Source organism: Vicia villosa, unplaced genomic scaffold, assembly GCF_029867415.1.
Source record: "Vicia villosa cultivar HV-30 ecotype Madison, WI unplaced genomic scaffold, Vvil1.0 ctg.002073F_1_1, whole genome shotgun sequence".
NCBI lineage: Eukaryota > Viridiplantae > Streptophyta > Magnoliopsida > Fabales > Fabaceae > Vicia > Vicia villosa.
In genome coordinates this window covers 269,033-284,384 of record NW_026705828.1, presented here as the reverse complement: position 1 = coordinate 284,384, position 15,352 = coordinate 269,033, and the positions used below count along the sequence as shown (strand labels likewise).

The window sequence follows — 15,352 nt, the reverse complement described above, 5'->3', positions numbered from 1 at the left end:
TTAGCTTCACTGTGCTCGAAACGGCACATCAAACGGACTAACAGCTAAAAAGTTATACATCGTTAAACTTTAAAAAAAATAATTCCAAACAGCAACAGCACGCGGCGCCAAGCTTGGTTCGCGGCGCGAACTGAGCGTTTCAAAAATCCTTGGCTCTCTGCCAAGCTGTTCGCGGCGCAAACATCTACACGCGGCGCGAAGCGAGGAAAAAGTTACGCCTTTGCGGCGCCAACACTGGTACGCGGCGTGACCTGTGCGTATCAAAACATCCTGGCATTCTGCCCACCTGTTCGCGGCGCCAACCCTGTGCACGCGGCGCGAACCGGCGATTTCAGAAACCCCAACCTGCAGAAAACAACATTCTACACCTCCCAAATGCTCTCGAATCATACCAGTACGAATTTCAGAAAAATAAACCACACATACGACATAAATTGCACGTTTACACATATTTCTAATCATGTTTAACATCATTATTCATCACCAATCATCATTCACAACCTAAATTGAATCAAAGTTCTATAAACCCCAAAACCCCAAACCCGACATACAATCCAATTCGGAATCCTAACATACAAACTCTATTGAATCATTCATACAACCCATAATAGAGGTTAATGAGAAGAATCCCCCCTTACCTCGATGTCGAATTCTTGGATACCCTTGCTCTTCACACTTGCTCTTCTCCCAATTTCACGTTCAGCTCTTTTCCTTCTCCTTTTTGGTTCTCTTTTTTCACAAAATCCTCCTCTTTTCTATTTTATGAAAAATATAACCTTGTTTTAGTAAAAGGCTTTGCAATTGACACACCCCCCAATTGCTACTTGCGACACTGGCCCATTAGCCTCATCAATCCATATTTTTCAAATAATTCAATTAATTCTATTATTTAAATAACAAAATTAATTAAATTAAATAAAGAAATTTATGGGGTGTTACAACCCTCCCCCACTAGAAAAGTTTTCGTCCTCGAAAACATACCTTAGGCAAAGAGTTCCGGGTAGGAGTCCTTCATCTGGCTCTCCAATTCCCATGTAACATTTCCACCGGCTGGTCCTCCCCAAGCTACTCTGACCAACGCTATCTCCTTGCCACGCAATTGTTTCACCTTCCGATCTTCAATCCTCATAGGCAAAACTTCAACTGTCAGATTATCTTTTACCTGTACATCATCGACTTGGATCACATGAGATGGATCAGCAATGTATTACCTCAACTGCGATACATGGAATACATCATGCAGATTTGCAAGCGTCGGTGACAACGCAATGCGATACGCCACATCTCCTACTCTTTCTGAAATCTGAAACGGACCAATAAAACGCGGAGTCAACTTTCTTGACTTTAGAGCTCGTCCGATACCAGTCATAGGAGTAACTCTCATAAACACGTGATCTCCTTCTTGAAACTCAAGTGTTCTCCGTCTGTTGTCATGATAACTCTTCTGACGACTCTGAGAAGCCTTCATCTTCTCCTGAATCATCTTAATCTTTTCCGTCGTTTCTTGAACAATCTCTGGTCCAATCACCGCACTCTCGCCTGATTCGTACCAACATAAAGGCGTCCTACACCTCCGACCATACAAAGCTTCAAACGGAGCCATACCAATACTCGAGTGAAAACTATTATTGTAAGTAAATTCGATCAAGGGTAGATAACTATCCCAAGCACCGCCTTTTTCCAACACACAAGCACGCAACAAATCTTCTAGTGATTGAATAGTTCTTTCCGTCTGTCCATCCGTCTGCGGATGATAAGCAGAACTCAATCTCAGCTTAGTACCCAAAGCCTTCTGCAAACCTTCCCAGAATCTGGATGTAAACCTTGGATCTCTATCTTACACGATACTCGAAGGAATACCATGTAAACTCACTATCTTCTCAATATATAATTGAGCCAGCTTCTCCATCGGGTAATCCATTCTCATTGGTATAAAGTGAGCAGACTTTGTCAACCTGTCCACAATAACCCAAATAGCTTCACAATTCTTCGCCGTCCTCGGCAAACCTGAAACAAAATCCATAGATATACTATCCCACTTCCATTCCGGAATAAATAACGGTTGCATAGCTCCATACGGTTTCTGATGCTCAATCTTCGACTTCTGGCAAGTCAAACAAGCATAGACAAATTCAACTATTTCCTTTTTCATTCCAGGCCACCAAAACAGCTTCTTTAAGTCATGATACATCTTGGTAGCACCAGGATGAATACTTAATCCGCTACGATGTCCTTCTTCAAGAATACTCTTCCTCAATTCGGCAATGTCAGGAACACAAACCGACTACCAAACCTTATTATACCATTCTCGTCGATTCTGAATTCACCTCCTTTATCTTGGTTAATCAGAGTCAACTTATCAACCAACTCCGCATCAGTCTTCTGACCCTCTCGGATTTCCTCAAGAATACCACTAGTCAGCTTCAGCATACCCAATTTAACACAGGTAGGAGTGTCTTCACATACTAAACTCAAATCTCTGAATTGTTCAATTAAATTCAATTCTCTCACCATAAGCATAGACATATGCAGGGACTTCCTACTCAATGCATCGGCAACAACATTTGCTTTACCCGGATGATAATTCAGTTCAAAATCATAATCCTTGAGAAATTCTAACCATCTTCTTTGTCTCATATTCAGCTCTTTTTGATCAAAGAGATACTTCAGACTATTGTGATCGCTAAACACTTCAAACCTCGAACCATACAGATAATGTCTCCACAATTTCAATACAAATACCACTGCTGCCAATTCTAAGTCATGAGTCGGCTAGTTTCTCTCATGCACTTTGAGTTGTCTCGACGCATAAGCGACTACCTGTTGATTCTGCATTAGGACACCTCCTAATCCCAACAACGAAGCATCACAATATACAACAAAAGATTCCACCGGATTCGGCAAAATCAAGATCGGCGCACTAGTCAACCTCTTCTTCAACTCTTGGAATCCTTCTTCACATTTCGAATCCCAGACGAAAGCTTGACCCTTCCTAGTCAACTTAGTTAACGGCAACGCTAACTTTGAAAAACCTTCAATGAACTTTCTATAGTAACCCGCAAGACCAAGGAAACTACGGATTTCGGAAACTGACTTCGGAGCTTCCCATTGAGACAATGCTTCTACTTTCGTTGGGTCAACGGCAATACCATTCTTGGAAATTACATGCCCCAGAAAGCTCACTTCATTTAACCAAAACTCACACTTTGACAGTTTTGCATAAAGTTTCTTTTCCTTCAATAGTTCCAATACCACTCTAAGATGATCTGCATGCTCTTCTTCATTCTTAGAATATATTAAAATATCATTTATAAACACCACCACGAACTGATCCAGATAAGGATGGAAGATCCTATTCATATACTCCATGAAAACCCCCGGCGCATTGGTTACTCCAAATGGCATCACTGTATATTCGTAATGACCATACCTTGTTCTAAATGCCGTCTTCTGAATGTCGTCCGTCTTCACCCGAATCTGATGATATCCCGACCGCAAGTCAATCTTGCTGAACACACAAGCTTCAACCAGTTGATCCATCAAATCATCAATCCTCGGCAAGGGATACCGATTCTTGATAGTAACCTTGTTCAGTTGTCTGTAATCCACACACAACCTCATTGAACCTTCTTTCTTCTTCACTAGTAACACCGGTGCACCCCACGGTGAGACACTAGGACGAATAAATTTCTTCTCAAGTAACTCTTCCAATTGACTCTTCAACTCAGTCAATTCCGACGCCGACATACGATAAGGTGCCATCGACACAAGACTAGTTCCAGGAATTAATTCAATAGCAAAATCTACCTCCCTCTCTGGCGGTAATTCTCTTACATCTTCTGGGAAAACTTCCGGAAATTCACAAACTACCGGTAAGTCATTACTCACCGCTTTCTTTTTCACCTCCATGGATGCAATCAACATAAACACGGCAGCCCCGTCCTTCATTGCTTCATCCACTTGTCTAGCAGTCATTGCTAAACTCTCAACACCGACATCTTCCGGAAAAATAACCGTCTTCGTGAAACAGTTGATATGAATCCGATTAAATTGCAACCAATTCATACCCAGGATGACATCAAGTTGTTCCAACGGAAGGCACACTAAGTCCATTCCGAACTCTCTACCAAAAATATCAATTGGACAGTTCAAACAGGAAAACGAAGTAGTCACTGAACCCGACGCAAGAGTGTCAATGATCATACTTCCATGAATATCAGATATTTCCAAGTTTAGACGTTTAGCACAATCCAACGAAATAAACGAGTGAGTTGCTCCAGTATCTATTATTGCAATTAAAGGAGTGCCATGGATAAAACACGTACCTTTAATCAATCGATCCTCTGGAGTAGTCTCTGAACCAGATAAAGCGAAAACTTTACCCCCAGCTTGATTCTTCTTTGGCTTAGGACACTGTGGACTAATATGACCTTCTTCACCACAGTTATAGCAAGTCACAGTCCTTCCCTTGCAGTCAACCGCAATGTGGCCTGCTTTACCACACCTGTAGCACTTCTTCTCTTCGCTCTTGCACTCGTGAACACGATGTCCAGGTTCCCCACACTTAAAGCACTTAACAGGAGCACTAGAGTCTCCCCCACTAGGCTTCTTCCAACTCCCAGCTTTATAATTACCTCTACCATATGGTTTACCACGGTCCATAGGCTTCTTCCCTTTCTTGTCGACTAACTCGCGAGAGTGAGACGACTTCAGCTTGAGGTTATCCTCTTCATAGATCCTACTACAATCCACCAAATCTGTAAACCGACGAATCCTTTGGTACCTGATTCCCTGCTTAATTTCATCGCGGAGACCATTCTCGAACTTAACACATTTCGAAAATTCGCTCGCTTCATCATTGTTATAGTGGACATAGTACTTGGCCAGCTCAACAAACTTTGAAGCATACTCCGGCACCGTCATGTTGCCTTGTGTCAGCTCCAAAAACTCAACTTCTTTCCTGCCCCGAACATCCTCAGGAAAGTACCTCCTCAGGAATTCTCGCCTGAATACAGCCCAAGTGATCGCTACACCTGCAGATTCAAGTTCATCTCGACTAGCCATCCACCAATCATCAGCCTCTTCAGACAGCATGTGAGTCCCATACCTCACCTTCAGATTTTCAGCACAATCGATCACTCTGAAGATCCTTTCGATTTCCTTCAGCCACCTCTGAGCGCCTTCGGGATCGTGCGTGCCTTTGAACAACGGAGGATTGTTCCTCTGAAAACTATTCAGCTGTCTGTCAGCGCCAATACCAGCCCTATTGGCATTCCCTCCTAATACACCAGCAATCATGCCCAGAGCCTCAGCAATCGTGTCATCATTTCTTCCTCCTCTTCCGGCCATTGTTCTGCTAAATATCAGACAATATTCATTAGAACAAGAAGTATCGACAGTGTCAACCTTACACTAATCGTATACGAAGGATTAACCGACACTAAGACTCTGACTCAATGACCGACTATGCTCTGATACCACTATTGTAACACCCTTCTAAACCCCGCAGAAAATTAACATTAAAATTAGAGTAAAACATGAAGAAGGGTATTACAACGCCAACAAAATAAACAAATATTCATGTCATGCCATAAAGGAACAATAAACCAAAAATTATTCAGGTAGCATGTTAACACAGCGGAATATTCTTAACAACTGAATAATCAAACATCTGGAGTCGAAGACTCATAATTCAACCATAAACCATAAACAAAACAGAAGTTTATCAGCCAATTCTAAAATAACGTTCCCGGTGTTATAACGAACTACTTGACGAGCTAATCCTCACCAAGTACACAAGCTACTCCTCAATCTGAAAAATAACAACAGTAAGTGTGAGTTTCATTCGCATTAACAAATGTTATAGGAATATAAACAATACAACTTCATCCATACATTATTCACCCAAATCAATTATATTCAGATAATATAGCAACATTCGTCAATTACAGTCATTCATACCAAAATACACACAAATTATAACATTGGACAACTTCCATTCATGTTACAATTATACACAACAACCTAATGCAATGCAACTAAATGCATGTGGTACCAAACATGGGATAACCCATCTCACCGATCCACCACCATAAAGATTCGGCTACTTCTCTCACCAATTCCACACAATGGGAATTAGCTACCGCTGTCCCACCACCATAAGGGATACAACCCACAATATGATTATGAAATGCATGCATCACATACCGCATGCTAATCATCAACACCAAACAACTGAACATTCATAATCATCAACCGATGCAATAACAATATAAGCCACCACAACCAATTAAATCAAGTGTTTTAAATTAAATTCGAGTCACCACTCAAAACACTATTTTATTGCATAAATCGCTTAATTAGCTTCACTGTGCTCGAAACGGCACATCAAACGGACTAACAGCTAAAAAGTTATACATCGTTAAACTTTAAAAAAAATAATTCCAAACAGCAACAGCACGCGGCGCCAAGCTTGGTTCGCGGCGCGAACTGAGCGTTCCAAAAATCCTTGGCTCTCTGCCAAGCTGTTCGCGGCGCAAACATCTACACGCGGCGCGAAGCGAGGAAAAAGTTACGCCTTCGCGGCGCCAACACTGGTACGCGGCGCGACCTGTGCGTATCAAAACATCCTGGCATTCTGCCCACCTGTTCGCGGCGCCAACCCTGTGCACGCGGCGCGAACCGGCGATTTCAGAAACCCCAACTTGCAGAAAACAACATTCTACACCTCCCAAATGCTCTCGAATCATACCAGTACGAATTTCAGAAAAATAAACCACACATACGACATAAATTGCACGTTTACACATACTTCTAATCATGTTTAACATCATTATTCATCACCAATCATCATTCACAACCTAAATTGAATCAAAGTTCTATAAACCCCAAAACCCCAAACCCGACATACAATCCAATTCGGAATCCTAACATACAAACTTTATTGAATCATTCATACAACCCATAATAGAGGTTAATGAGAAGAATCCCCCCTTACCTCGATGTCGAATTCTTGGATACCCTTGCTCTTCACACTTGCTCTTCTCCCAATTTCACGTTCAGCTCTTTTCCTTCTCCTTTTTGGTTCTCTTTTTTCACAAAATCCTCCTCTTTTCTATTTTATGAAAAATATAACCTTGTTTTAGTAAAAGGCTTTGCAATTGACACACCCCCAATTGCTACTTGCGACACTGGCCCATTAGCCTCATCAATCCATATTTCTCAAATAATTCAATTAATTCTATTATTTAAATAACAAAATTAATTAAATTAAATAAAGAAATTTAGGGGGTGTTACACACACCGTCTACTCCCTAGGTTGTAGTAGACACGCGAAACCATAACTTTTCACATAAGTCTCTGAGCAGTGATATCCTACTCATCAATATTGTCATATTAGTCCCTTGGCAAAGATAGGATTGATCCCACATTATCTTTTCCCTAGGTTTCAAATTTGGTAATACAGTCAGCTATGTTAGTCTCTAAGCTTTAGCAAGTGTTCTTCTAACCTTTCAACTCTATTGGATTGGTTCCTTGGCAAAAATAGAGTCGGCACCCTCATTCACTTACCCTCTAGGTCGTGGTAAGTCTACGTTAAACACTCTTCGCGTATCTATTGGATCAGTCTCTTAGCAGGGATTAATATGTCGAATCTTACTCCAGGCATCGATGGGTTAACTGCGACATCTACGTCCTTTTCATACTTTTTCACAGCAAGCTGCAATTTACTGGTCAAATTTTGGGATCTTTCATTATTTAATAACCCTCTGATTCAAACGTGCTAGAACTACATACTCTCGCACCCTTCAATCGAAGAGTAATTAAATAGGGGCGGTTGTCATACTCCAAATTTTCCCGCCCCATTCGAAAGAAAATTTAAATGATTTTTCAAAATTGGGTTTTATAAATTTCTTTGGTTTATTTTGGGTTTTTATTAAACACTTGGTTTGGATATTATTTCGTTCCATTTACTTAAAAATATCAAATAGTTTATTTAAAATTATTTGTATTCTTAACAAAATATCACATGACCTTCATATACTTTCAACTGGCTCTCTATTTTGAATAAATGAGATAGTAGAGTTGGTAAGGAAGCAAGGTTGCAAGCATAAGGTCATGGGTTTGAATCTCACTTGGTACACTTTGGTTATTTTTAATCTTTTTTGCAACTGGACACAAGTATGTCCAGATTCTTAATCTTTGTGACCAAGATAAATTTTGGGCTTTTTCTATTGGGTAATTTCCTTTTTGGTGTTTTTTAAACCTAATTTTAAATCTATATATAGGGCTCTCTTCACCCTATTTTGACACCAACAATCATCCACACCATCCACGAAATCCACAAATTCTCACAATTCACTCACATCTACAATTTTTCAATACACGACCTACTTTCACACACTACGATTCTCAAATTTTTTTCACACTTTTTTCAAAACCTTTTTTAAATACATCTTCTACTCACGACTATTTTGGGGCCGATGATTTCATATGAGGCCCCCCTTTTATTTATCAAAACCTTGTTTTCAAAATCCTTTGAGTTTATCTTTCTTTTTGGTCAATGATTAAACCTTTGATATGAGGCCTCCTTCCCTTCAAATTCAATTTTTTTCAATTATAATTTCTATTGGTGTTTCTTTTAGGGCTGATGATTTCATATGAGACCCCCTTTTACTTTCAATTCCGCTCTTTTTAATTATTTCTTAAAACCATATGATGATTCCTGATGGTTATGATTTTTTATCAAATATTAATAATCATCCAAAAATTCTACGATTCTAAAATCACTCTTCCAAGGTTGTTGATCTTGACGAAGAACGTCAAAATTTTTGTTCTTGACGAACAACAATAATAAAAACCCAAAAACCTCATTTTTAAAACCTAAAGACTAAACGGGTCCCTTGAGTTCAAGGGAGGTAAATGGTGCCTAACACCTTCCCTTTTCCTAATTTACCTACTTAAGCAAATTGTGTATCTCACTTCTAGGACCTCTTATCTCCTTTTCTATCACACTTTTATACTTATATATTTGCGTGATCCGAGTGACATTCTCAGGATCTCGCTCTTGTAAGGAAAGCAATACGTGTCTAGGGGAACATGTCTCTTTGTCAAATCAACATGATGTTTCTCATCTGTAGTTAATCTACCAACAAAAGAATGACCTTATAATCTATCAGGTAAACCATGGCTATGAACTCCATATTTTACATCAACTTCCATACAGACCCATCTTTCGCAGGAGTCAACCTGATTTTGAATGGGCATCCACATTTCCTAGTTGCACTTTGTGTTTCACTACATCTATACTTGTATTTTCCACCTTTATCACAACCAAATATTACTTTGTTGCTTCTTCCTCTCTTTCTTGTTTCGGTATCTGAACGGGTGATAATAACAGATACTTTATTTCTGATTTCAATATATTTAGTCCATCTTATCACCTTTTCTCGTGTATAAAATCTTTGAGCAGTTGAGAATACATCAAAGGTATCTACACAATTTTGTAGTGAAATTTTCATACTTGAATTTTAAAAAAAAAGCTAATCGAATGTCTTAAAAAAATGTTCTGGTGAAAAGAAAAAAGCAAACCTGGTGACAAGAATAAAGTGTACAGGTACACAATTTGTAAGAAACAAAAAACTTTTGTTATGTGTTCCAGTTTATTATAAAAATTACGTGCTAATCGAAACTCTTTTCAAGTCTTTCGGAAGTCTTTCCATTCAAAACCAGATGTCGTGTTGAAACTGTTTTGGTTCATTTAATTACATACCACAAGTCTTTTATGAAGTCTTTAGGTGCGAATGTGTATGAGTGTTTTACTCGGAAGTCTTTAGTGAATGGTAAAAAGTAAAATGATAATTTAGTTAAAAACATGCAAGAGTAAATTTGGCATTTTTGAAAAATTGTTAAGGTATAAGTATGGATGTAGGGGTATAAAATAATTTTTTCTGACCTAGGTTGTTTTACTGGGCTACAAGCCGACATGTAATAAGTCTCGTTTGGATGAGTTAAGTTATGGGAAATTTCTTTTTAAACCTCTTAACCTTCTTAGGGGTTTCTGTCGAAATTTTCTTTTTATCTCCAAAATTCAGAGACGCATATCCGAAGGCATCACATTTCATTTTTTAGGAGTGTTTTTGGATATGTATTTCCGAATTTATCAATATTTGATCATGGGGTTTTTCGGAGATGCGTTTCTGAAATAACACAATATTTGTTTAAAAAATTAAAATCAAAGTGTATCAACTGTATTTATTATATATTTAATTTTATTAATCAAGATATATAATTAAATATATACCATTTTAATTCAATAATTTAAAAAAATCAAATACAATCTTTATATTATTAATTAAATAATTAATTATTATAAATTAAATAAATATTTAATATCACATATACTTTTTCATATATTAACTGGTCTAATATATTATAAAAAATAAGATCAAATATTGAGTTGTTTCAAAAATACATATTGAAAACTCTCAAGATAAAATATTGAGTTATTTTGGAAATGCATTTTTGAAAACATCTTTGATTTGTGGCGCATTCGAAAATACACTTCTCAAAAATATTTTCAAATTTTTAATTTTTTTCTTTCATCTTTACCAGATGTACAAAGAAATTCTCTAAGAGTTGTGTTAGTGGTGTTTTACGCCCACTTGTAGTATGACTCCATTTTGGTCTTTAATGAGATTATTTTGTTGTAAAAAAACATCCTATACTACAAATCAAAAAAAAAAAAAAATCATATTAATTAAATAGTGGCATTAACGATTAAAAACGTGCAAAACCATGAAGTTTGACCAACAATATTACTTCACACACCATTTCACTCAAATAACGAAAACAAGCTTCTTAAGTTGAGGTTTAATTAACAATTTGTTATTAATAATTTCTTAGTATCTCATCAAGGTAGACTAATCTTATCTATGAATCTAATATATCTATTATAGTATACACAACATGATCAATAAATTATATGCTTAATCAACATCAATACTAATGCTAATATTCCTCTCCATGCTTGGTGCAAATCAATGCAAGCATTAGTAGTGGACTTCAATAAACGCAACATGAGCCATACAGCAAAGAAAAGTAACAAAACAGCTATGCATAATATTGCATGTGGGAGTTTGACATTAAAAATTGCACTTGGGAACATGTATGGAACTCTCTATATAAGCAACACATCTCAAAGGCTTTTTCATTAAATTTTTGCTTTGGAAGTTCTCTTTTTTCATCATATCATTCTAACTAACCAAGGTTCATTTGTAACACAAAATATGGCACAAAAACATATTCTCATATCAATAGCTATTTTTCTCTCACTACTCTTAGACTTCTCCTTGGCCAAACATAACTCTCAAACAATAACCTACATAAAGTCCTCTTGCAATGGTACCCTTTACCCTAATCTATGCATTCGTTGTCTTAACAAATTTTCACATTCAACCATAAATGGTCCTCAACACTTAGCCCAACTTGCCTTATCCGTAAGCCTCTCCAGAGCCCAACAAACACGAGTATATCTTTTAAATGTAGCCAAAGAACTCACGACAATTGAAGATAACAACAAAAAGATGTATCTTACCGTGCAAGATTGTGTGAATCAAATCAATGATAGCGTTGATCAACTTACCCAAGCCATCAAAGAACTTAAAAAGTTGAACCAATTTAACACCATCATAAATGATAAAGTGTTGTGGCACATAAGTAATGTGGAAACATGGGTTAGCACTGCGTTAACAGATGCTAGTAGTTGTGTGCAATCGTTCCCCGGTCATAGAATGAGTAAAAAGGTTGCGGCGATTAAGGTTAGGGCAAAGAATGTTGCAGAAGTTACTAGTAATGCACTTGCTTTGTTTCAGAGTTATGCTTCTAGGTACAAACTTGCATCAGCTGGAATAATCAAGAAGCCTTGAAATGATAAAGTGATTGTCTTTTTGTCACCCTTTGTTTGTTCATGTGTATTGTATACATGTTTTTTCTTTGGGTGGTTTTACATAGTTATTTATAAAGTGCAATATTGATGTATGAATTATGAATGTATGGTTAACCTCATTATTATTTATGTTAAAAATATTCATACTAATTTGATTTTGTTATTGAATACAAGGTTGTCAGAATCAAGTTGTTATTGAATGTAGGAGAATCAATTAGAATTTTAGGATTTTGATTTTTTGTTTGATTTTAGGTTATTGATTTCTGGTTTGGTTGTAGGGTTTTTACGAAAAAAGTAAGAGAATGAAAAAAAGAAGTGGGAAAACGAAGAGGGAAATGAAAAAGAGAAGAGAGGGAAAATGAATTTTGGGTATTATTATAACCTTATAATGAATAAATAAAATCACTGAACATTGTAATAAACTAAATTTGATAGATGAGATGGTTGAAATGTTAAATCCTATTCTCCTGGGGACGGTTTTTTAATATTTGTAAATTCTCAACAATGTGTCTACTTATTAATACAAATAATCATTCATGTCTAAATATAAATTAATACTTAGCCTCGGGGAACCGTGTCTACTTAATAATAACAATAATAATTAATACTTAGCCTCGACATAAACCGTGTCTATTAGATTAAATATATAAAATATTAAAAGTTAGCCTCGGCTAAGCCTTGACAAATATATTAAAAAAAATTAATTAAAAAATTAAAAAATATCTAGCCTCGCCTTGGCCGTGTCTAATGAATTAAATAAAAATAAATTTCAAATGTAACTATAAAATGACTTTTTAGCTTATGGGTGGCTTGGATTTGACCAAGGCTACTTAGCCTCGGTGTCGGTGGCCGAGGCTAAATCCACAGCTAAAATGAAGTTTTCTAGTAATGAGAGTTTACCTCATATTAAAATTATATTAAATTTGTATATACGACGTATGTATACTTGTATAATATTATAAATGCATTAATTATTCAAAAATTAAAATAAAAATATACTATATAATCATAATAAAGTGTAATCTTCACAAACTTGTATCAAACTACATAAATTGTCCACCAAATCGTTCCGGATTTCAGGAGTAAATTTCAACGATTTTACATGATTTTACACGATTTTACCGATTTCAGGATGATTTAAATCACGTAAAATCATTCCGGAATACAATTTTACCTAAAAAGGTTTTTACCTGCGATTTAAGACGAAATGGTGACCTAGAAACGTGAAATCTATAAAGTTTAGATTTTAAATTGAGATTTTAACAACCAATGAATATTTTCATTCTTAGTCGGCCACATTACATATGAAAAAACTCAATACAACAGAAATATTGAGGTAAATAGATTTTTTTAAGTGTTTAGAAAAGAAATTTTAGAAGGCTTGGTAGTATTAGTGAAACTTGATAGTATTAACATTTTATAAGGTTGTTAGTAACTGGTTTAATATCTCACATTTTGGTATGTAGAAATTTTAAGACTGTTAGGGATAAATAATCGACTTAAAATATATTATAATACATTGTGTCAATTTGTAAGGCACTTGAGTGCAATTTAGGGTCTCGGTCTTATTTGAGCTTATCTATGCTTATAAGTTTTTTTTTTCTTAATAGGCAATGGAATTATAGAGTAAAAGGGGTACTCCGCCCGAAAAACAAACCGGAAAACGTCTACAACTCAAAACAATTGAGCGGAAGATTATTTCAAACGTAAAAATTACAACAAACTTTAAGCTTGTAATAAGAACAAAGCCAAAACCAAGAATTAGATACCACCGCCGAAAAACAATTGGTAAAGCTAAACGACTCCTGCTTGAAAATTATCGCGGAAACCAAATACACCATACTGATGCAAGCCATAAATGACCGCCACTATAGTCCTTTTAACTCTACTTTTCACTTTAATCATAACAAAAGGGAATCTAACAAAGTCTTCCAACGTTAAACCTTCTATATCACCTACCCATTCGAAAACCTTCTTTCATACGGCCACCGCTACCACACAACCTCCTAACAAGTGAGATAGATTCTCCTCCTCCACGGAACAAAAACACAATTTAAATCACTACTACCCAAAATACCTCTCTTATGCAATTGATCCTTAGTAGCGATTCTATTATGAATAATCCTCCACCCGAAAAAAAGGACTTTAGACGGAGATTTTACCTTCCACAAAGCTGTAGCAGCTTCGGCAATAGACAAAACGATGGCTGGCCCTGACAACTTATCAATAAACTTCTCGTAACAAGCCTTTACCGTGAATTCTTCTTCATTAGAAGGGTTTCACTCGAAGCTATCTTTTGCATCAGAATTAGGAGAAACATGTTGTATTAACAGGCAGAGCTCTTCCCACAAGTATGATATTTTTTATGATTTTTTTAAAATTTATTTTTATAAATTCTTAAAAATAACTTATAACACATATAAAAAAATAAATTTATTTTATCTTTTACTATAAAAATAGCCTATGTAAATTTATTAAGAGCATTGCTATTCCTACACCATTCTTTACACCTACACTGTATTCACTTGTTCACAAATACGGTGAACAGGAACGTAAATAGTGACATGAACAGTGATCTGAACAGTGTCACGGTCGTGAATAGTACCCACATGAACAGTACATGAACATTATTTTTTAATATTAAATTAAAGTTGGTTAATGTAGTGTAAAAAGTTAGTTAATATAGTAATGAAATTGATTAATAAACTCTCAGGTATTAAAAATAATTTTTAGTAATAAAACAAAGTTGGTTAATAAAATATAAAAAGTTGGTTAATAAAGTGATGAACTTGATTGATAAACATTCATGTATTAAAAATAATTTATTCATATATTAAAAATAATTTGTAGTAATAAAATAAAGTTGCTTATAATGATATATAAAATTTTGGTTAATAAAGTTATGAAGTTGGTTAATCACATAATTTTATATTCATACTTGTTAATAAAAAATATTATATTATTATAAAATGGTGTAGGAATATCACTTCTCCTTTATTAACAAGCGTTTATTTTGATAACACTTATGTTATAAGTGCAAATAAGTTATTGATTTAAATGCAACTTAAGTCTTCCTATTTTATCTTTTTCTTGATTTTGATCCCTCTATTTTAAAAATCACTATTTTAGTCACTTTTTAAGTTTGCTGTGCAATTTTAGTCCTCATATTTTATTTTTTTATGCACAATTAGTCCTTATTTTTGTCATTTTTCAACAAAAAAACTCAAAAAGGGACCAAAATAGTGATTTTAAAAATGGAGGATCAAAATATAAAAAAAAAGGATCGAAGTTACAATTAAGCCTAAATTTATAACATATCTGTTAGCATGAGTGCATAACCGACTTTAAATGTTACTCTTATGTCTCATAAAAAGTATTTGATTTGATTTATGTAGGGTTAAAAAAAAG

General features: G+C 35.7%; 1 protein-coding gene across 1 annotated transcript; it reads left to right on the top strand.

The window, feature by feature from the left end:
• Nucleotides 1-11,285: 11,285 nt before the first annotated feature.
• Nucleotides 11,286-11,924, top strand: LOC131637686 (pectinesterase inhibitor 9-like). Its single transcript, XM_058908290.1, has one exon. The coding sequence runs from the start codon at nt 11,286-11,288 to the stop codon at nt 11,922-11,924; it is 639 nt and encodes a 212-aa protein (XP_058764273.1).
• Nucleotides 11,925-15,352: the final 3,428 nt, after the last annotated feature.